The sequence below is a fragment of the Leiobunum rupestre genome, chromosome 7, assembly GCF_980474605.1.
Source record: "Leiobunum rupestre chromosome 7, qqLeiRupe1.1.hap1, whole genome shotgun sequence".
NCBI classification, from domain to species: domain Eukaryota; kingdom Metazoa; phylum Arthropoda; class Arachnida; order Opiliones; family Sclerosomatidae; genus Leiobunum; species Leiobunum rupestre.
In genome coordinates, this window is record NC_143390.1 from 30,420,145 (window position 1) to 30,442,699 (window position 22,555).

A 22,555-nucleotide genomic window follows, 5' to 3' on the forward strand; every position below is an offset into this window, starting at 1 on the left:
ATTTTCATAAATATTCGGCATTATCTCGAAATGCTCTCCCAGCAACAAACATTATTTAAAAAGTGGTAGAGGTAGAATTATTTGAACACTGCTATCTGTTTTTAACAACCACAACAGAGTGTCCCGAAAGCCCCTCTTGCTATGACAAGAACATTTTTTCCAATTGAGCTGCCACAAATGACGGATTTCTATGAATTTGGCCAAACTAAAATTTCAGCTTGAACAATTATGAAATTTTAAAGTAGAATTTTTAGTAAATTTTCAGTGTTATGTTAGATCGAGTGCGATATCGTTGAAAAGCTGCTTACGGTTCGAAAAAAATTTTGGCAGATAAATTTCAATCGGATATGACCCTTTAAAATTGCTATAAATGGTTATGAGATTTGTAGTCGAAGGATAGTAAAATGGTTAAGTTAAAAAGTCAAAAAGAGAGGGGTGTAAAAACCTAATTAATATCCGTTTCCAAGCTACGCTAACGTCAGGAACTTAGCGAGACGTGTGGGTGCCACAGTTAAAATAATTCCTTGTCTAAGTAAATTTCATTGATTTGTTTATAGTGACATGACTGGTTCATTTCACGTGGAATGACAAGAATATAAAACCTAAAATTTATAAAACTATTAATTTCTAGCTTCATCTTCTCGTCGTCCATTTCAAGATTTCGCAGATAATCTAAATCTGTTTTAAAGGCCGACTACATATTTATTCGGTTTACTCTGTTTCTCACTGGTAGTCGGCTGCTTGCATAACAAATGTGTCTTGCAGCGAGCCAGCTTCCAGTGAAAGACAGAGTAAACCGAATAACTATGTAGTCGGCCTTTAAGATCTTGATCAAGTTTATCATACAAGCTTGGTACATCCCAGTGGAACGCTTACTGGATTTGATTCGAAATAAAAGGGTCAAATTAAATAACGGGTTAAAACTCAAAGATAGACTGAACCGTGGAAGGACTTGTCGTTATACTGGTACTGATCTCCGTTGGTCATGTTCTTCTAGGTTTACCGTTTAATCAACTATCAATTACGAGGAACTCTTAATTATTACAACTATCAGTTCCGTCAAAAGTAACATAAGACCCAAAAGTGTGTCAGAACGGTATAGTAGTTAATGAGAGTTTGTCGCAAAGTAAAAAAGGGAAACGAAGGGGGGGTCGGAAAATGTGTCATCAAAATCGAGGTACTCCAGCGCCGCCGAGTGAGGCGTTTTAGAACGTATCATTATGTCTACGGGTGAGAAAATCGCGCCAGAATATAGATACCTTGGGCGCGTCAAGTTATGGAGATCTAAATCTTACCGTAAGATTTTGTTCTTGCAAGACAATTTCTTAGTTAAAAGAATTTAAAAAAAGTGTCAAGTTGTCTATCAATTTTCTTCGATAAGCTGGATTTGTAAAATAAGTAATAAAACTTTAAGCCTTTTTGGAAATAATAGTTCGAAACGTTGCTTTAATTTAAAAAAAAACGACCAAACCAATTACAAATATATTTACCATTTACAAGTCGTTGGAATTCTTCGGCGGAAACCTCAAAATTTTAATTTATTCCCGTAATATCATCTATTAGAGCTACGCCAAATAATTCATTGGCATTCGACGCCATCTTGAATCTTCTTAAAAACTACCTCGAAAGCGATCTTGGAAATCTCGCAAGATTTGTGAGATCAAAAGTTCTTGTTTCCGGTTTTGAAAATCGTCAAGTTAGCAAGATCGCAAGAAATCTTGCATTTCTGGCAAGAAATCTTAATAACTTGACGTACCCATAGTTTGCATCCCTACGTCATCAATGACGCAGTTCCAAGTATAGATATAAGAACCAAGAATAAATATTTAATTTGAGCAAGAATGAACGGTTCTTTGCCGCCATTTTGAAGGTGTAGATTTCTTAGTAAAACGGGAGGGGTTAACAGTTTCAATCGTCTGTTTGCGGATTTTAATTATTTTCAAATGATTAAGGAATTATTTTCACGTTAAAAATGGTTATCTGCCTGGTTAAAAATTATTCGAGTGGAGAGCGAAAATTGTTTATTTTATTCGATAGTGAAAGTAATTGTAAAAAGGATGACCGCAAAGGCCTAACTTTGATAAGCTTTGTTAACTTCTTTTCGTAGATATTTCTGTCGTAATTTGATATTTTATTTAAATAACCCGGCCTTAGAATCTTATCTGGCTTTGTTTAGGACCCATTTAAAATTTTAAAGTATAAATCTAATACGTTTCGTAGCTTTGACGATATTACCAACAAAATGGCTACCTATTTAGTAGCTACGCGCGAAATGGTTTGAATTTTTGATCGCCCTCCCAGTTTCCTTGGAGACCATAGGCCCCTCCCTTCGGTGCAAACTATGAATTAAATATAATGTTGCTAGTACTATTCCAACTAGTAGGTTATGTAGTCTATAGTGTGACTAGGCCTCACTAGAAAATTTAATAGGTGCGAAGGTACATCTGACACACTTTTGGGTATTATCCTACTTTTGGTTCGGTTTATGAAAAGAGTTAATCACGAACTTTCGATTAATACGATATTTTGTATTAATTTATGCTCATACGAAAGTTTTGCGGAATTCCAATAACTGTTTAAAGTGAACTTTCGATGGAAAACTCGATTTTGGCATTTAACAGTTGAAGGGTTTTCAAATATTGTTAGATTGTTTACAGATTTGAGCCCCTGAGTCATTTCAAAATTCGTAGCATTCTTCCTCGAGTTACATTTTCCTACCCGAACACTGGCTGGTAATCGCTTCACGATAAGAAATCATTTCTTGACCCCTGGCAACGGATCCCTTAACATCTTATTGCTGTCTACCGTGCCGCGGCATCGACTTTATTGTTCTTTAAAGGTAAAGACCAATTTTCTACCTTCAATTTTTTTCCCAAAGTTGAAATTTGCCTATTTGCTTTCCGAATGCTTTCATCATATTGACATAATTTATATTTTTGGGTGAATTCGACTCGTCCGAACACTGCTGTAAAAAGTTAGATAAGTTAAGCTCATAGATATAAGAAATGTATATAAAGGTCTAGATAAATTTCGGGGCGTCTAAGCCTAACATAAAATACGGAATTGACACCTAGCAGACACCGAGGAAGGCACGTGACCAAGAGCGTGAGCTCTCTTAGCATTTTAGTACTAAGTGCTTGACCTTTCCGCGGGCCGTAGTCTTTAGACACCATCTGTTGGTGACTTTTAGTAATTAGTATAATTTTTAAGCAGGAGACAATGGCTCTCGCGACGATAGCACGAGCTTTCTTAGGAAATAAATAGCACTTTATAAGGATAGCCTGCAGAAATTACGCGTTTCTGCTAGCTGTCACCTCCGTATTCACTCCCTTTGAAATATTTTATCTAGACCTTTATATACGTTTCCTATATCTATGGTTAAGCTAGCTCTAGGCACGGCCAACTTTGATCACGCGCTGTTCGAGCGCGAGAGATCAAAGTTGGCCGTGCTCTAGGTAACATGTAGGGGGAACGTGTCGACCAAAGACTATATAAGCTATCTTTGGTGTCGACTGTCCACATTAAGCTACGTCATAGAGATAGAAAAGAAATAGAGGGAAGATTAACCCCCCCCCCCCCCCCCCACGCATGCATGAAAGCGGAGATGGGCAGAATTTGCAACGCCATCTATCCTTCCTTTGTTTACATCAAATTATAGTTGATTTTAAAAAAGACATAATGTATTTCATTTCACCGCGCATCGATGGCGCCACGTAATCTGCCCACCTCATGGCGTCCTACATTGGCGAAAATGGGGTCGGCACTCGCGGTCAACTTCAAGGGCGTATCCAGGATTTTATTTCAGGGGGGGTTTCGAGGGAAAATTTCAAGGGGGGGTGCTGACGAAAGTTTAACTGATTATTATTAGGCACTCCTCCCCCAGTCATCAGCATTTCGGGGGGGGAGGGTTTGAACCCCCAACCCCCCCCCCCCTTAAACACGCCCTTGGTCAACTTCGCCAGATACAATAGTGCCTCTATTTCTTTTCTATCTCTATGCTCCATCACGTTCCCAGTACACGTTTTCTATCGCTAGCTTAACCTTTAAAATTTACAGGAAGCTAGCGGTACCGGCAAGGGGGCTATTCTGTAAAAATAAAAAATGACAATGCGCGTGTGCAGAAGAGGCTACTATCGCAATATCAAACTATCGATAGTATTGGTCAAATTCCAAATCGTGGCGGTCATTAATGCCGACGTACGTGTTTTTAATGAAATGCTTCGACACTGTAAATTATGTATTTGGTATTAATTTAATTTTTTTTATCATGCGCAGATAATATAAGCAAACTATTATGTGTCTGTTGTTTAGTTCGTAATGTAGTAATTTCCTAATTGTAATCCAGAAGCTTCAGTTAGCCTAAAATAATTACTGATAACTATGCGTAACATAATACGCACTGAATGACTTCTGTCTGTCGTAGAGCGATTGCGTCATCGGACGTTTCAGAACATGAAACTCGTTGCTTCCGGTTATCTTCGTTGGATAAATTACTGTCAGGTTAGTTAAATTCCATAATTAATCATAATTATTGAATCGTGTAGGAGTGGAGACTTAGCTTTATTATTCTATTATCATATGTAACATAATTACTCATAAGTATGCCCCTGTACCTTTATTCCATTCAAAAATCTTCACTAACGGTTTGTTTCACCACGAACCAGTAAAAAGGTGGACTACGTTAGATTTTAACCTTTTTATTCCGAGGGGTCGGACATTTACCAAAATCCCGTACACTTTGTCTAAAATCGCAAAATCTTTTAACTCTCTCTATGGTAAATTAGCATTGAAATCCCAAAATCACTTCAAAAAGTAAGGATAAAATCGCCAAAATCTCTACGAAATCCCGAAATCCCGTACAAAATAATGGCAAGTGTCCGACCCCTCGTTTTATTCATCCTAGTAATTTTGGGAGTCACACTATTGGCTACTAACATATTTATTTAAGCCAATGGAAAACCTCTAAATTGAGAAGGAATTTTTTGCGTCGGAATTTTAGTCAGCCTAAATGCTTTATTGAAACACTACCGATAATTTAGTCGGTAGTGATTGAAATATATAAACTCGCTCGGTTTGTGCGGATGAAGTTAAATAATGAGTAGTTTGGAAAAATAAATGGTTGGAGAAAATCAAGGTTCGTAAATCGTGCATGCTCTGGAGAAAATGACCAATACGGTTCGGTTCAGAGATCACTTTCCGAAAATGGAACAAGTCGTTGAAGTGGGATATATCTGCAAAGACTCCAACCGTGTAGATGCCCCGGAAAAGTTCATCCTGAATTTCAACTATTTTTTCAATAAACCTGCTTCTTTTATTTGACAATGCAATTTATATTAGAACCTGAGTCTCCGGAAACTTTATTAATTGCATCTAGGAGCAACAAACACAAGGAGAACGCAGCTAGCCTTTAAACACGCTAACGAAGGGTTGTGTACGAATTTCATTGGACGAGCGTCACGGGCCTTTACGCTGAACGTTTTACGGGCGGGGGGCAGACAATTTCCGAATTTTCCCCTTCCGACGGCAGCAGGCGGAAAAGCGTCTAGCCAATGAAAAATGTACACAAGAAAATCCACGACTTTTGACGGGTTGCGTTCTCCTTGTGTGGGGTGTTGTGTTTGTTGCTCCTAGATTGCATTAACAAATTGTAGTTCATTTTAGCTCCTAAGCCTCGGTTGTTCAAACCGGTTTGTTTACTAAAATAATGGCCGTCGGTTTATCAGAAGTGGAGCTAATTGTACGACGGCATAATCGGCATTTGAGATTCGATGACGTCAAATATTACGTACGGTACGGATGACGCAATAGGTGTTTTTTTTTCGCTTGTCCGGTGACAAAAAGTGTAAACTTTTTACTCTCGGGGTAAGATTTACCATGTCCCGAATTTTGTTCGCTTGTTCCAGAACTCGAAGGTTACACTTTTTACTCCTCCTCGAAAGGAGGTGTAGCTTTGTCGTCTGCTTAAATTTCGTTTCACGAAAACTTTTTATAAATAACCTTTAACCTTTAACTACTCCCTTCTTACTCCAACTCGTTTCATTCGTCAAGACAGAATTCATATGGCTACACTTTTTAACCTGCTCAAAAAACCCAGAACAGGTGAAAAAAACCACCTACTATCTGTGAAACAAACCGTTAGTGAAGAAATAGAGCTAGTGGCATACTTATGAGTAATTATGTTACATATGCTATTATGTTAGACCATTTATTTTTTGCTACAACACCAACGTGTTGAATTTATTTTAAAATCGATCCTGACGCTCTCGTAATGTAATTTATATTCGAAATGGAGAACGAAACCGATCGGAGACCGCCGTGAGAGTTTCCCCGCTGGGGTACGGTCAGTGGCGTAGCCAGGATTTTGTTTAGAAAAAAAAGTAAAAAATAAAAATACTTGTACGTACGACCATACGTTTCGGGGGGGGGGGGGGGGATGTGCCCCCAATTCCCCCCTGGCTACGCCACTGGGTACGGTCACATGCCGAGTTTTTATCAAGGTCATTCATAAAAACTGGCATTCAAACCGAATTAAAACATTTAAGGTTAAGTGTTGATGAAATTAAAGATAATATAGATAAATATAAATTTTGTCATTAGAGAAATCGCTAGGTCTGGCCAGATAGTGCTAAAAACCAAACCTATCGTTACACTCGTTTTTATCGACATCTAGCGGATTAATTTGAAGAAAATGGTGAAATTCGTAATTAAAACCGCTGCCTGATTAACGTAGGCAGCGTATAACGTTCTGAAAGTTTTGAATTATTTATTTGTATTGATATCAAAATTTATTATATGTACGCTATTTAAGCGTCTGAAATACTTGGTACGTATATTTATTTTGATTTTGACAATGTAACCTAAATCATATTGTGTGAAATGAAAGTCTTTACGATCCCTTCTGTGGCCAAATTTAATAAAAAATGTCTTCACCTCTCTTGTATCATGATGCCTGCAGATTATCTCAACTTGGTCATTATCCCTAAAAATAAATAAATACCTTCTGGTCAACAACTTTTAACATGACCTTTTTGAACGTTTTAAAACCACCCTGATAAAATGATAAATAATTAAAAAAATGGTATTCAACTTTTCCTTCATCTCTCATAATAAACCATATTATTTAACTTTGGCCAACAGGTTATTGATATCGTTAATCCCCTCCTAATTCCCTATTTTCAGAATTTAACATCTGCAGATAAAAATGACATATTATGGGAAAGATGGATCTCACGGGAGACATCCCGACATTTCTATTGATAATATGATGAAAGAGGCTGAAGCCTATGTTCGGAAACAGTCTATACCATATGACAATATTCAGCATCTTACACGGCAAAGACAACCAATTCCAAAGTTCAGTTTGGATGATACTAGCAATACTACAGAATTTTCCTCCGCTAGTAAGGTGGCCTACCCTTCTGGAACTCATAATTCAAGTCCAAAATCAAAACTGAAAACGGACATAACACTTTCAAGTTTAAAGAGGAAACTTAATGAAAAGGATTCAACTATTTACTATATCCAAGCTTTATCTGAACAGCTCAAATCAAGTATTTCCTCAAAAGAACCAGAAATTAAAATGCTCCGCATAGAAACAACGAAGGAGATTGAACTTTTAAAACAACATTTAGAGGTATGATTCTTAGTTGAGATGTTTACTTAAATATTTTGAGGGTCTTCGGTTTATTGCTAATTATGTACTTGATTTGAATGGTATATTCCGTTTTAACTACGACTTATCCTGGTCTTTTTTTACAGGGTGAAAAACTGAAAACCCAGACATTATCAGAAAAACTGAAACAGTTTGAATACAGAGATACAGAACTTAAAATTTCTCTCAAAGAGGACAAAGATAAACTTGAAATGGAAATCAAGAAAGCAAATGTTAAACTTCAAAATACATTGAAAAAACTTTCATCATTTGAAAATGAGTTACAAGACGAAAGAAGCAACCGGCAATCTGAAACGAGAGTCTACGAAGAAAAAATAATGCAGTAAGTTGCGTAATAGTCATTTATAAAGACATATTAAGTGTAGTAATATATCTCTATTTTAAACCAGGTTAAAATCCGAACTGTTTACGAAAGAAGATCAACTTAAACATCAAAAAGAACAATTTGAAATAAGAAATAAGAAAATGCGAGAGACATTTGAGCTTGAGAAACAAGGTATAAACAACCTTTATGAGACTGAATTAAATGTAAGATAATACAGTTTGGTTAATAGATTATTTTCGATTGTATTAATTATTTTCTTTGTAGCAACTGCAACAAAAGCTCAAGAACTACGAAGAATCCGAAGAGTTTATAGAGTCCATGAAATCAAATATAAAGGAACTCATTGCGAAAGAAAAAGAATGTGAAGTACTCAAAAAACAGAATGAAGTTTTAAGGTAGTATTGTCTTGTTCAGCTTTTTTAAAATTTGAACTCTGATATGTTGATTAAACGATATTATTTTGGTTTTAGAGAAAACCAAAATAATGTTTTGCTCTTTAGAGAAAAGCTTCAGAGTATGCAGGAACTGTTGAACAGTGATCAACGCAATTCAGAGGAAATAAATAAACTTAAGATTGAGAACCAGTCATTGAAAATATCTTTAAGCAAATGGGAATGTCTTGCCAAAAGCCTCGGAGAATCTAGGTTGGTTGGTTTTAAAATAATTTGTTTTATTGTTACAGCTTTTAAAAAAAGGAATTTCTAATAAAATTTTGCATTATTTTGCGCTAGTTCACCATCCATCATATCAAGCCGCGTGGCTTTCTTACAGAAAAGGGAAGCTGTATTGCAAGAAGAAATTGGCCAATTGAAATGCGAGTAAGTATTTTGTCAAGTTGATGTTTATACAGTTAACATTCAAAGTTTAAATTTGGCAAGTGCAGGATAAAAACCTCGAAGTTAACTGAAAAACGTTTAGAAGATGAGTCGAAATCTTTAAGAATGGAATTGGATCAAGTGAAGAAGAGTATGGAAAACATCAACAATTACGCCAGAAAACTTAAACACAGACAGCTACTGTTGTCCAAAGAATGCGAGAGTTATAAAAGATTAATATCTTCCTATGAGAGTGAAGTGACGATGGATATAGAATTTGTTAAAAATGATAGAATCCACACGTTAGAAAGCCTCGTTGATGATTATAAGAACCTTCTGGAGGAAGCTAACAAATCTAATCAAGCAATGGTAGGTTTCCTCGGGTGTTATGTTAAAAAGTAGATGTAAAACTTAAATTCAGCCATAATTTCATATATTTTTAATTTTAAACAGACTGAAACGAGGGATTTCAAAGAAAGAGACCCAGTTTTTGTGGCAGAAGTTAATAAATTGAAAGCGGAAACGGATGATTTGAGGTAACGTATAAAACATCCCCCCTTTTTTTTTTTAAATCACCCAAAAATAGTATTTAAATTGAAGCTCTTCAGGTTGCAGGTTAATTTATTAGAGGCTCAATTGGCCAATAATAGAGAACTTTCACAAAGACAGTCTAATCACCCTACCTCTGAATTCAGAGTTTTACATTTCAAGGCTAATCCTGTTGCGTTGGCAGAGATAAAACGATCCAAAGAAGTAGAAACATTGAGGAAAGAAAATGACAAATTAAAAATCAAATTGAAAATTTTGTCTGAGAAACTCGACTCAAGTAATTTGACCATGGAAACAACCACTATTTCCGATGCTGTAGCCACTGAACAAAACAAAAGTAGGCAACGCTCTGTTAGATTTTTTTAAAGGTTTAGGTCCAAATAAAAACAACCCATGATAGTACAATTGTACAACTTTTGTCAGCTCTGAAAGAGCAACTCCAGTCTGCGGAGCAAAAAATGAAGCGCATGATGGAAGCGTTTAAGAAAACGAGCACTGAATTTCGAGAAATAACTTATCTTCTCACCGGATACCGTATTGACATTATAGCTTCAAAAAAATACAAGCTGTCGCACCTGTTTTCTGAAAGTCCCGATGAACATCTAATTTTTGAGGTACTGTGACTATTACTTGTTGGTTTCTGTTATTTATTTTTTAACTTTTCCCCTCACAAATTATGTTATCTTCCAAAAGTATTTGGTTTGTATTCATAAGCAGTCTCTTTTCCTTGATAAAAAAGAATTTACTTGTACAGATTCACTTCAAATCTGTTTCCAACATTAATGGAAAATAATTTTAGAATGGAAGGTCTAGTATTATAGATAGCAACCGATGGAGACTTATTATTCGGGTCAGCCTCCCAGAGTTACGAATTTGCTTGCAATTTCGGAGTGCTCTCAGAGCTTCCTAGTGGAAAACGCTATATAAGACTTTTCATGATTGAGTTAGGGGTCCTCTAAGCATGTTTTTTTCTTTTCTGAAATAATGCGTCAGAGCTCTTAAAATCAACTGTCAATGATCAAACCTAGGGGAAAATTTTAGTTTACATCCTAATTTTATATAAGTCCTTTGACTTGTATGTTTGGTTAACAATTTTATTTTTTTTAGTCTACTGATGATGGCAAACTGCAACTCTTGGAAACTGATTACTCCAAGGTCCTTTTACCTATGATTGGTGACTTATTAGTAAAACGTAATTCAATCCCAGTTTTTCTGAGTACACTTACCTTGGATTTATATAAAAATCAAACAATAGCGTAATCTTGATGAAAACCTGATGTTGTAAATTTCCATCTAATAAATATTTTATAATATGCTGTTTTTAAACTGATGTAATAGCACAACCAGTGCCCTAGAAATACAATAACCTTCTTACTATTCACTATATGGAAATGGATATAACATTTGATCGCTAAAAGGATGTGGATTTTTAGAAACAATGATGACGTGTTATAACTTAGTTTTCCCAAAGAGCCTTTTCAGTTTTCACCACTAAAAGGATAATTGTGTATGAAGTTTCTGTGGTATTATCAGTAAGTAATTGGACACTTATCATCAAAATGGGAATTTTAATAAATCAGTTTAACTTTTTGTACAACCAGAATGGTACAACAATATTTACAATGTTGATGATTACAGTAATAATTTAATTGCAAAGAACTGACAGATCTTTTCCTGTTTTTGATAGTAAAGTGCAAACTTATTTTTTAAAAGCCTGATTTTAATAAATTTCTTAAATGACTAGCTTTGACAAAAAAATAAACGTGAATAAATAAATTTCACTTCAATCTTTGCATCAAAAAAACAACAGAAAAGCGTCAAACAAAAATATCAAAAAATTAACTATATGTTCTAATTATTACTAGAAAATCTCAACTGAAATAATCAGGTACTATTCACCTAATAACCCATACAAAACCCGTCATCAAATCAAAAAAAATTGTAAATAACTTGTGTTGAAAATTTCAACTTAAATATTTGAAACAATACCCTTATCTTTATTACTATACTATGTTTGAAATTTGTTTAAGGTATTAAGATAAGGCTTTTCTTACAAAAACTGAAGATGCTAGGCATATTTTATCACTAGGATTGGGTTGAACAAATATAAAACATTGACAACTAAAACCTGGTGAAAAGGCCAAAATAAACTTTAAAACATTAATTTAGTTAGCACACAAACCTTTTAGGATCGTCACTTTTCAGACAAATTTAAAAAGCCAACATTTTTACACAGGCTTAATGGTTTAAAAGTTCAAGAAAGCGTTCAAAACAAAATAGGATAAGTGATACATTTAAGGGTTCGTATAGTTTCTAAAAGAATGAACTATAATCATATTTTAGTGCAACGTCGATAAAAATTCTCAGTGGCATAGTATTCTAAAAAATGTATAAATCTTTGTTATATAGTTAATCTATAACAATTATTTAAGTAACACTACAATGAAATGTTTTAATATTTTGTTAATCTACTAAGATTTATAAGGCTTTCAAGAACAGGAGGAAATGATTTCAAATTCATAATACTGGTTAAAAAACAAATAGAAGTGTAGTTTTTACCATTTTTTTTATCAGTAACAGAGGGCATCTACATTACTAAAACATTTGCTGCATAGACCATTTCAAATTAACTATTAAGGGTGATAAATTTAAAAAATAAGTTAGAAGAAAAATATTTTTTATATGTAAGATGGTCCCGTGACCCATTTCTTATTTTAAGCATTTGCTTATGGTTTTCCAATGACAAAAAAGAAATGTTATAACTATTTCTTGGAAATATTATTCATTGAGCTAAAAAAAGTAAAAAACACCTTCAGTATCACTTATCCAGAAAAAAATAAAAATAATTTTTGCCATTAACCATTAATTTGTACAAAATTTCAATCTCATGTTTCGAAGCTACAATTTTATACATGAAAATCACGTATTAAAATACTTATTCTCACCAACCAACTGACATTTGCAAAAGTTTTATCAAGGGGTGCAGATATTTTGTACCAAATGTCTATTATTGGCACTTAAAATGTCTTGCTAATATAACACACTACACTTTATATTTTTTTTTTTACAAACAAAGCTTTATATTTCAAATTTACCTCAGCAAAAAAAATTATGTATCACAGATTGGTGAGTCAAGAAATAGTTTTTTTACAAGAATAATTACCTAAAGACTATTTAGAATAGATATATATTCACAATAGAATGGAAATCAACGAGGTATACTGAAACAGCTACGGCAAAGTGACATTATATGAACTTTTAAAATGGGATACCAATACAAAACGGACAATCCCTTCTATGACTTTTAAGTAGAGTGACTGTCTCTTTCCCTTAAGTAATAACGTCTCTTCGATAATGACAATTATTAAATAAATTAGACCTAAACTCCAGGTGGCTTGCTTTTTGTAGTGTCATAGGCACGGATGAAATCAGCCTGAGGTACGACTCCATGCTCCTCTTGAGAGAAAGCAAATCCATCTGAAAAAGAGCAGCCATTTTGATAGGTTAAAACACACCATAGGCCCAAAATATAACGCAAAAGCCTCACATTGTAATTCCACTTCCAATGGGGCTCTAGAAACTTGCGTTGGTCGCTTAAAAACACTTCGAAGTAATCTAGCTGTTTCAGTTAACCTATTGGTTTTAAGAAATTATTATACAAAAATGAAAACATAGGCCTTATAAAAGGCGATTTCACAACAAGTATTCAATCTAAGCTACTTATGATGTTAAATTAAGGATAAGAAAGTTAATAGAAGTAATAAAAAGATTAATACAAAATATTAAGTACAAAATTAAGGGAATAACTCTGAGTACAAATAGACGAAAGAGAACGCAAAAAGTAGTGTGTTAAGTGAAATTTAGTACCTTTAACCAATTAATTGAAAAATGTTAGAAAGTGAGTGAATCAGAGAAAGCATGCGTGGATGAATGTGGATAAAAGTGCCACCAGGGCGCATGCCTGAAGATGTTAAAAGAATACCTTTGCCTTGTGGCTCGAAGTATCACAGTTGTTGGGTCTGTGTTTGCTATCTCACTTTCTCTCACTTGCTCAGCTAAGCTCTTGAAAACCGTTCTCTGAATCCTGCGAAAAAGGACCAAAAAATTAAAATTTGAACCAAGCGTAGACTTTTCTAAACTTACACTTTATGCGTGAAATCCCATTTTAAGGTGATGCAGGGAATAATCAATAACTCTAGCCAAAAAACTCCAGACCCAAATACCATACGATCCTAGAATAATTTGAAATATAATAGAAAAAATATATTGACTTACAATAGCAATATGGTTACAAAAAATATTCTTACCATTCCTGTCATGTCAGGTGCAATAGGCAACGTTGGCCAAAAGTTACTATATGCCCAGAGAAATAGAAACCAGCTAAATATGCTTCCCCATATAGCCAGGTGGGTCAGCTACATTGAAATAAGTATGGACATATGAAATATTACAGACAAGTCTCGTTTGATTAGGAAATGATACTAACCCAAGTCCAGGCATTCATTTCTAAGCCTGCTTTTAAGCAAACAGTAATAACCACTAACTAAAAGAATAAATTAAATTTAACAAAAAATTAAGATATGGAATTGATTTAAAATTAACACACCGTATAAACGGTATTCCCAAACACAAGATAGCTACCAGTAAGCCCATTACTCCAAACCACATCTGAGGTAGAAAGTTAAGGTATTAGATTTTTCGCTTAGATACTAGTTACTAAATACTGATTACCAACCTTTATCAAACGAGAGAAGAGTAAGCCAAAATAAAAGTATCGAATGGATAATTGAGTTAAATATCCAAGCCCAGAAAACCTGAAATTAAAAACATTAGAAATTGCTATAAACCAATGGAAACTATAATAAAAAAAGAAAAATCCAATTGAAAACAATACTCAACTCTTCCACTAAAGAAAAGCGCATTTTGGGAAGGCTTGTACAGTGCTGGGAATTTCATCATGGTCTCGGCACTGCAAGTTCGATCAAATAATCCCATTGCTAGAGGAGGGGCCGCAGTGAATATCTGAATAGAACCAATGTTGGAAATTCATATACTGTGTGTGGCATTTAAATAGCATTCAGCGGGAATACTTACAACATTGTAAAGACCTATTGTCCATCTTTCAAAAAGCGTCTGACCTGACCAACCACTTACGATAGCAAACCATAGCTATGAGATAAAAAAGGTAACTTCAAAAATGTTTCAAGTAACAGAGTAAATAATTTGGTGACGGTACCTCAATGACGTAGAGACAAATGTTTTTGTAGAAAGAGTAAAGGATTAGTTTACATAGCCTAGAATGACTCCAAGCACCGTGAACAAAAAGAAGCCGGGTCAAAAATCGGAACTTCAAAGTAAAAAGAAAATGAGCGTAAACAGTTATTCTTTGTCACTAATGTTTTTTTTAATATTAACTTGGGCAATGGCATAGTCTGAAGCGCAGGCTGCCTGCAGCCCTTCTACTCCGGTTATGCCAATACCAACATGAGCAACCTATATAGACAATTAATGAACAAGCTATTTTTAACAAATCTTTGCAAAAATTGACAAATATTGTTACTTGGATCATAGCAACATCATTGGCTCCATCTCCAATGGCTAAAGTTGTTGTTCCTGTGGCTGTTTTTACCATTTCAACAACTTCTGCTTTTTGCATTGGGCTCACTCTGGAGGAATAATTACACAGAAATGGATGGCTATACATAATTACCCACTAAAATGGTTTTTATTATATCATCGTACCTGCAGCAGATAACAGATCTGCACGAAAGCGCTATGTCCACAAAATCATGTCTCACATCTGACGCTAGTGCGTACTTTAAGGTCTATATAAATGATATAAAAGTTACCCAAACAAATTCCCAAATAATAGGGACTACACCAAAATTAATTACCGAGCCATCTATAACTAATCCCACATCGTTATCTCTTCTTAACATGTCACCAAAATCTTGAGCGTGCCTTCTTATAGCTTCCCTCGTATTCTTAAATAGTACAATATTATTGGGGTTGGTAGAAAATATTTTTTCACAACCAATATAAATGAAAAATAGAAGCTGAACACTTACATCAAGACTATCTTCATTAATGACTAGAAGGGGCATTCCATGGTCTATAAGTTTTGTTGAGTGACCTAAAACCAAATTTTTTGATATTAACAAGATTTTTACAAATCATTTTTCAGTGGAAAATAATTATAGACAAATTTACCAATATTGATCGCAGTTTCTTGTTTGTCTCCCGTTAAAACCCAAACTCTAATGTCTGCCTTTAAGAGATCCGCAATGGCATCAGGTACACCCTAAACAAAAATACTGGGTTATAATACACTTTTAAAAAGTACGCAAAATATGAACCTTACATCTTGAAGTTTATCTTCAATCCCTGTTGCTCCAAGCAAATGTAAATTCTATAACAAAAATATTTAAATTAGAAAGCTAATATGGCAGTTAATTTTTCCAGTATTGAACTTTCGGAAATATATTTACAGTTTCTATTAACTGTGCCGCATCTTCAAGTTTTCTCTCTCTGTATTGTAATGCGGTGCTAGCTTTGTAATAAGTGTTTTTCCAATCCTAAATAATTATTGGTATAAGCTTTAAATCAAAAGGTACCAATATTTAAAAATTTTGTCCTATAAACCCATATTTAAAAAAAATCAAACTCCGCTTAGTAATTAACTATTAGTAATAAAAATTGCTTTAGCCTCCATCATCAGACTATTCATAATTGCAGAGTAATTAGAAAATAATTACCTCGTAAACCTCCAAAGGAATTTCTGCCACAGCACAGCAAAGGGTACGGAGCCCTGAGCTGGCAAATTCTCTTAAGTGTTCTAACGTTATTTCTTTAAATGACTGGTGTTCGCTTAGTCTTTCATAAATAACATTGTCCTTCACATTAAAAAAAAATAGGGTAGAATTTGATCCACATAAAGACACTGTTACCCTTCAATCGTATTAAGCTACTTACCGCTCCTTTGCAGTACAGTTTAATTTTCCCATCTGGAGTTCTAACAATTACTGACATCCTTTTACGGTTGCTGAAGGAAAACCATATTTTATTTAATTAGGTGGAAGAGCTATGTCATGTATTATAGAGTACCTTGTGAATTCCAAAACATTCAGAATTTCATATTCCTCCTCCTTTCCCAGCTATTAAAGAAAGAGCCAGTTATAATCTTCCAACATGCCTTTTAAATATCTTACTTACAGCACTTATCCTAACAGATTGAGGTGTCCTTGTGGTGAAAACATAACCTAGCTTCTTAGCACCATACACTAATGCGCGTTCATCTACCAAATGGATAGCAATTTTTAAATTGTTTAATATTGCTCTAGAAATGTTCCCTGACAGAAAGTTATAAAATATACCTGGAGATGCAGCTTGATATGAAATTTGTCCGGTATTGTTGTCTTTCTCAGGAACGACAGTGTGACAAACAGTTAATAATGTGAGAAACTCTTGAATATATTTTGCAGTTGCCTGGAAAGTATAAGTACTTAAGCGTTATATTTAGCCTACATAAGTATATTGTATTTTGCAGTTTACATGATTTTGTTTTAAGTTTTTCAATAAGTCCAAACCTTCAAAAGTACTAGCTAGGCCACTAAAATTAAATATGTTGATTATTGGCATAAATGATCATGCCAAGATGTTCTCGAGTGCTAGTACTTACTTATACACTATTCCCGCAACACTACAATTCTTGAACACCATCACGTTTTGCGTTAGTGTTCCAGTCTTATCAGAAAATACGTATTTCACTTGTCCTAATTCTTCGTTCAAGTTTGAGGTCCTAGCCATAGCTGGAGTGTCAGATTCCTCGTGATACATTTCAATATCCTTTACGGTATAGATGTTAAATATTAATTTTTCATTGAATATATAAATTAATTCCCGAAAGAAATGTTTTATAGTACCATATTGATAAAATAGGCTTGAATGAATCTCACAACCTCAAGAGAAACGGTTAAACTAATAGGAATTAGGTTGTTGTATAAGATTATGAATGTTAAAAATGTGTATCCAAAATTTGTGCTGGACAATTCTGAGAGAGAAATGAGTAAAATTGATAACACAGTGGAAACGCCAGATATTTCTGGGAAATTGGAGCAACCTTAATGGAAAAAATAGAAACTCAATGAACTCACCATCAAGACCAAGGTACCAGTCAGTTTTGACATGTTTGTTTGTCCATATTTCGCTCGCAACAGAACTGACAAGGCACAGAATTACAAGCAGTAGAAATAAAATAAGAATCTACCAAAAAATAAAGGTGTTTTATTCATTCGTCCATTATAGGCAATGAGACTTTCCAACAACAAACTTAAGTTTACCTGATTGTTAGTTGACTTATCAACAGTTGATCGTTTCAATGGGGCAGCTGTTGAGTTCTAAAATAAAACATTATAGGTAAATGACTACACATCCCAATTTTTAGAGTAAAAAGGATTAAAATTTACCATCATTAGTTTGGTTTCTTTACCCGTATAAAGCACGACGCCTTAAAAATAAAAAATTATTAGTAATATGAATAGCGTTAAATAAAAAATTTAGGCTCACCAAAAATCCAGTTCGTATTTCTTAATTTTGCTCCTCTGAGCAATATTTGATCTGGTCCCAAAGGTAACGTTCTAAAGAAAGTTAAAAAATTATGTAGTTAGAAAACATTTTTCATTTAAGCAGGGCTTTGAAAATATTTTAACAAAAGTAACGTAATAAAATTATTTTCTTACTTGTTTGATAACCTAAGATTCCCAACAAATTCATAGAGGTTTCGACTTGGTAGTTCACACTCAATCATTCCGTTCAATTTTTCCAAATCTTTAACCGTTAGCAAATTTGATGTTTGATATAGACCCTGTAAAATATTTCAATGAAACCAACTTGATAAAACTATAAAAATAACTCAATAATGACTATATAGATATATTCTCACTTGACGTAATTTAAGGTTTGTTTCACCATCCAAATTGGCAGTCTCAACATAACACATAGCTTGAGGTTCACTAGAAGTAAATTTGGTTTTATAGGCGTATCATATAGTAATAAATTTTATATTAAGACATCAATATCTGAGACAGTAGAATCTTATACCTTGATGATAAAAGAAGCAAATCTGCTGGGAAGAATTGGCCATTTGTAGCCTTAACCACATCACCTACACTAATTTTTGTCCATCGAATAAGCTGCCACTGGCCATTTCGCAGTGCTATAAGCAAATAGTAATACACACTATTACAAGTATTCTTATCACATTACATAAGCTAATAAACACTAGATGAAAAAATAACATAGTTTAATTTCTCCTTTTATCAGATATAAAAAAATGTTTGGCTGTTACATACCTAAAACTTTCCTTTTATTTACAGTGTCATCAGCTCGATGACGTTTCTATAAGATCAGGAAAATCATTTTAAATTAGAATTTTTACAACCATATATTAGTTGCTATAATTTGAAGGCGGAAGTTTCAATTATAAACTATATTTACACAGTTGTCATTAGCAGAAGCATATTAATACATTTCCAAAGAGAAGTACGCATCTCCAGTATTGCTACTGTTATTCGTTTCAAAAGTACTTTTGCAGATGGCTCTACTTATCAAAATACGTTTTGCAAGGAAATAGTGTGGGGTAAAATACAACATATGTGCGAATTTCTTAAATTTACTACTTTTGAGGAAAAATCTCTGTAAAGCAGTGAAAGCTAAAAGTAATTTATACATTTTACATCTTCTGGCAGAGTAATACAGGGGGTAAATATTAAGATGTGATACAATGTATGAAAACTGCCTCGAGCTTGAAAAGGTGCATGTTTTATTATTATGGCTCAGAATGTTAGACAGATACTTTCTTCTTGTGAGATGTGCTATATACTTCTGTTATTGGCTATATAATACTAAATAGGATAACTTAATTAAGAATATTTCAGCATTAAGATGTTGTTATTTCATTTGAATAAGGGAAAATCTCTTCCAAAACTTTTCAAATAGAGGTAAACTTACAAAATCTTCAACAACCTCTTTGATAGCTGAAACCAGCAATATAAAAATAAGAGGAACGAGTGTTGTGTAGCGACCAGTAGGAGAAACATTAGGAATTTGCTAATAACCAAATAAAAAATAATATTATTAAAATAATTTTTATTTAGGTCTAATGCCAGATTTTATTGTATAAAGTATTTGTTCTAGTGCACAATTGGCTATCAAAATAAAATTTGATAATTATAATCAAGTCATAATTAATAGGAAAGGGGTGCAAAATATTTCAGATAGTGGTATAGAACAATGAGATAAAGAAATGTTCTTTCACCATAAATTTGAAACTATACAATAAAATGACGCAAATAGAGCATATATGAAATAAACCAACCTGTAGAAGTGCTATGAAGAGAAAAAATATATTAGAATATCTTCTAAATTGTTCAAAAAGAAATTTCGGAATGAAAGATATGACATTATATTTAGCAGTGCTGTAAATAAAAAGATAAGTTGATATAGCGAACTGTTTTATTTGACAACAATCTACATTAAATAATGTAATTTTAATTTCGGAAGACCCGAAAAATGAGAAAAAAATTTAAAACTGAAACAAAAAAGTTTAAAATAATTTCAACCTACCTGATTCTGTTACTGCAGAATTTCTGTTTTTGCACAGCATTTATGTAGATAGCTCTTTGTTCAGTAACGTCAGGCAATTCTGTCACTCCCGATGTTTGATCATCATCCTCATCTACTCCCGACATTGTTTATCGTTAAAGGTATTCCAGATTAAAAAAACGTGAGCAGGACACTAAGTGTAGTAAGATTAAACATGTTTTCCTAGATTTTATCCAACCACCTAGTAGGATAACCTAAACTCCATAGGAATTTAGGTTAGGAAACTGCCCTAACAAAGGTTTTATAAAGAAAATGTATCAGTAATTAAAAGTCTATATAATGCTTCTCAAGCCACTAAGCAATAAGACAAAAACGCAATGCAAATGAAAGCCAATGAATACTAAAAATGAAATGATTCTAAAACTATACCTTCAAGCTTTTCCATATCTCCGTATACGGCTTGTCTCATAATGTACAAGTACACTCAACAGCCAAGGAAATGCAGAAATTAGCCAGTTTTATAGTTTCCTAAAAGAAGTTGCATTGATAATCAGTTTCTATTTTTTATACTATTTGCTTTTTGATATTATCCCGCAACTATCGTAGTAAGTTGTAGACATGGTATAATATAAGATACTAGATTATTTTAGTACATGGATAATACTATTAATTCAGTGACATAATTTGTTCGGTGTTTTATAGCAATGATGATCTAGGGGATCAGAAACTAAAATAAACAGAACATGGAAATGGGAATGGGTGCAAAATTTTCCTCTTGCTGCTAAAGTTAGAATTCATTCCTAAGAAGCAGAATAGAGTGCCAGCAGCTTGAAACCCTGCGACGTCACCAATGTTAAAAGTCTATTGAGAAAACCGGGAGTTTTCATCACAACCATTACGGAAGCTACGGCTGTGACGTCACTAACTTTTAAAAACGCATCAACTACTAGCACTCTATATTGAAATACACCGTAATCTGGGTAACATCTTAAAATAAAATAGCCAGTTGTATTAATTTACTGCATTTAATCTATGTATAAATGTTGAAAAGGTAAAAATTTTAAACAGCCTTTAATAATAATTTTGAATACATTAAGTATAATTTTTTTAAATAATATTATTTACCCAAAACCACAATTTTTTTTATTTAAAATTAACAAACGGCTTGTTTCACTTAATTATACAAGGTTTTTTGCGTTAATAAGACCCTCTACTACAATTGAAAATTTGAAAGAGAACAAGTGGTTTTTGGGGTAATAATACTTAAAACTTGTGTTCGAAAAAAAAGCCTTCCACTAGGTTTCATTTATAATCATTGATCACCTGTAAAAGTGTTCCACACATATAACCTATGATGAGGGGATGGGGAAATTGACCAGTTTTGAGTAGTTTTGTATAAAACTCAAAACAAACTTAGTAAATCAGTGATATTAAAACTAGTGATTTATTTCAATGAATTTTATTGGATTAAATAAACAGTTGTGGACATGTTTAAACTATTAATTTCCTATGGTCATTAAGTTTAAAATGTTTGATATAAATTTGATAAAGAACATGACGAAGCACATACATAGGAAATAAACAAAACCATAACTTTCCTACATAAGGCAGTTTTATACACAACACTAAAATGTCATGAAAAAAATTCACCCCAACATAAATTAAAATCTGTAATATCTTACAACTCTTAAACTGGTTGTCTATGTAATGTTTGCCACAAGTTCAGAACCAAATTCAAATTTTAAATTAGATTTTTCTAGGCAAATCCACTGACAATAGCTTGTTTTTCAACCCTAACATTAACAAATCAAGGCCATGTCAAATAAATGAAAATTATAATATTACATACTTATTAAAAGGATAGCAAATACGTGCAGGTAGGTTACTTAAAAGATTAAGCCTACTATCCAATGAAGAAAGTCAGTCTTCTGGATCTGGTGCAGTGGTGGGTGGTCACTTTAAACACCTCCTAAGTACGCCCAGAAGTATTATGTACCAGGACTAGCCAAGGGTTAGGCAGTAGCCGGGCCCGGCAGTTGAAAGCTCTTACCAAATAATATTACACTTTGAACATAAAATTAGTTGAAAATGGCCCATAACAACGTTTTCGAAGCTCTAATCTTTTCGCATTTAATTTAATATTGTCTTTTATATGTAAAATTTCCTATTGCTTACTCATTAGTAATAGCAGAGCAGACTCAGCGGAGACAAGCGACTAATTTAATATTTTTAACTGATAAGAATGGTGCTCGCGTTCGCGTACTTGTCTGTCCGTCAGTAGTAGAGGCAGTTACTTAGTCCACGTTTATTTCGGGTTTATATTTAACCGCAGGCGCAGTCTTCAACGATTAAAACAAAAACGCGGTTAAAAACCAGTTTATCCGCAGTATTTCTATGTTGGTCATTGAAAAAACAAGTTGGCAAGCTTGTCAAGCTAGCCAAAATATACCTCTCCTTGGTAGAATTTACCCTTATGCGTATTAAGTACTGGACAGGGCACTCAACAATATTTCGCCTTATTCAAAGCGTCCTCCAAAAAAAACGTAATCCCGGTGCCATCCCAACCAGTAGAATATTTTTTAATATAATTAT

General features: G+C 33.7%; 2 protein-coding genes across 8 annotated transcripts; one reads left to right on the plus strand and one right to left on the minus strand.

Annotated features, from left to right (window-relative positions):
* The first annotated feature begins 4,407 nt into the window (after positions 1-4,407).
* On the plus strand, positions 4,408-10,676 carry Mad1 (Mitotic arrest-deficient 1). Of its 4 annotated transcripts, none has more exons than XM_090154073.1 (12): positions 4,408-4,500; positions 7,180-7,633; positions 7,759-7,994; positions 8,062-8,200; positions 8,262-8,392; positions 8,468-8,641; positions 8,729-8,815; positions 8,881-9,181; positions 9,266-9,348; positions 9,421-9,698; positions 9,785-9,975; positions 10,469-10,676. In XM_090154073.1, the coding sequence occupies exons 2-12, from the start codon at positions 7,202-7,204 to the stop codon at positions 10,619-10,621; spliced, it is 2,205 nt and encodes a 734-aa protein (XP_090010199.1). In that variant the 5' UTR covers positions 4,408-4,500; positions 7,180-7,201; the 3' UTR covers positions 10,622-10,676. The 4 variants fall into 4 exon arrangements, with proteins under 4 accessions (XP_090010199.1, XP_090010203.1, XP_090010201.1 ...); XM_090154075.1 differs by lacking the exon at positions 4,408-4,500 and adding an exon at positions 6,484-6,542; XM_090154076.1 differs by lacking the exon at positions 4,408-4,500 and adding an exon at positions 6,759-6,823.
* Positions 10,677-10,922: 246 nt separating this feature from the next.
* On the minus strand, positions 10,923-22,355 carry ATP8A (ATPase phospholipid transporting 8A1). Of its 4 annotated transcripts, none has more exons than XM_090154553.1 (40): positions 21,868-22,355; positions 20,393-20,491; positions 19,985-20,096; positions 19,737-19,836; positions 19,370-19,468; positions 18,712-18,757; positions 18,461-18,575; positions 18,303-18,372; positions 18,100-18,224; positions 17,927-17,997; positions 17,827-17,867; positions 17,701-17,757; positions 17,515-17,623; positions 17,284-17,411; positions 17,040-17,206; positions 16,913-16,970; positions 16,735-16,846; positions 16,574-16,656; positions 16,466-16,515; positions 16,334-16,403; positions 16,117-16,254; positions 15,850-15,936; positions 15,723-15,770; positions 15,572-15,662; positions 15,430-15,494; positions 15,256-15,345; positions 15,104-15,186; positions 14,922-15,027; positions 14,777-14,854; positions 14,598-14,708; positions 14,456-14,530; positions 14,261-14,383; positions 14,097-14,175; positions 13,968-14,029; positions 13,848-13,904; positions 13,669-13,776; positions 13,505-13,593; positions 13,344-13,445; positions 12,909-12,994; positions 10,923-12,838 (listed from the first exon to the last, which is right to left on the minus strand). In XM_090154553.1, exons 2-40 carry the CDS (start codon positions 20,430-20,432, stop codon positions 12,741-12,743), a joined length of 3,429 nt encoding a protein of 1,142 aa, XP_090010679.1. In that variant the 5' UTR covers positions 20,433-20,491; positions 21,868-22,355; the 3' UTR covers positions 10,923-12,740. The 4 variants fall into 4 exon arrangements, with proteins under 4 accessions (XP_090010679.1, XP_090010680.1, XP_090010678.1 ...); XM_090154554.1 differs by having other exon boundaries at positions 19,985-20,252; XM_090154552.1 differs by having other exon boundaries at positions 21,813-22,355.
* Positions 22,356-22,555: the final 200 nt, after the last annotated feature.

What these genes read in the sequence shown, in the direction of transcription:
- ATP8A (XM_090154553.1), bottom strand. Translation starts at nt 20,432, where the DNA reads ATGAGACAAGCCGTATACGGAGATATGGAAAAGCTTGAAG. An exon ending in ATATCAAGCTGCATCTCCAG is followed by an intron (nt 16,657 to 16,734) that starts GTATATTTTATA and finishes TCCATTTGGTAG; the next exon opens with ATGAACGCGCATTAGTGTAT. An exon ending in AATGTTTTGGAATTCACAAG is followed by an intron (nt 16,404 to 16,465) that starts GTACTCTATAAT and finishes GTTTTCCTTCAG; the next exon opens with CAACCGTAAAAGGATGTCAG.
- Mad1 (XM_090154073.1), top strand. Translation starts at nt 7,202, where the DNA reads ATGACATATTATGGGAAAGATGGATCTCACGGGAGACATCCCGACATT. An exon ending in TTTTAAAACAACATTTAGAG is followed by an intron (nt 7,634 to 7,758) that starts GTATGATTCTTA and finishes CTTTTTTTACAG; the next exon opens with GGTGAAAAACTGAAAACCCA. An exon ending in AGCCACTGAACAAAACAAAA is followed by an intron (nt 9,699 to 9,784) that starts GTAGGCAACGCT and finishes AACTTTTGTCAG; the next exon opens with CTCTGAAAGAGCAACTCCAG.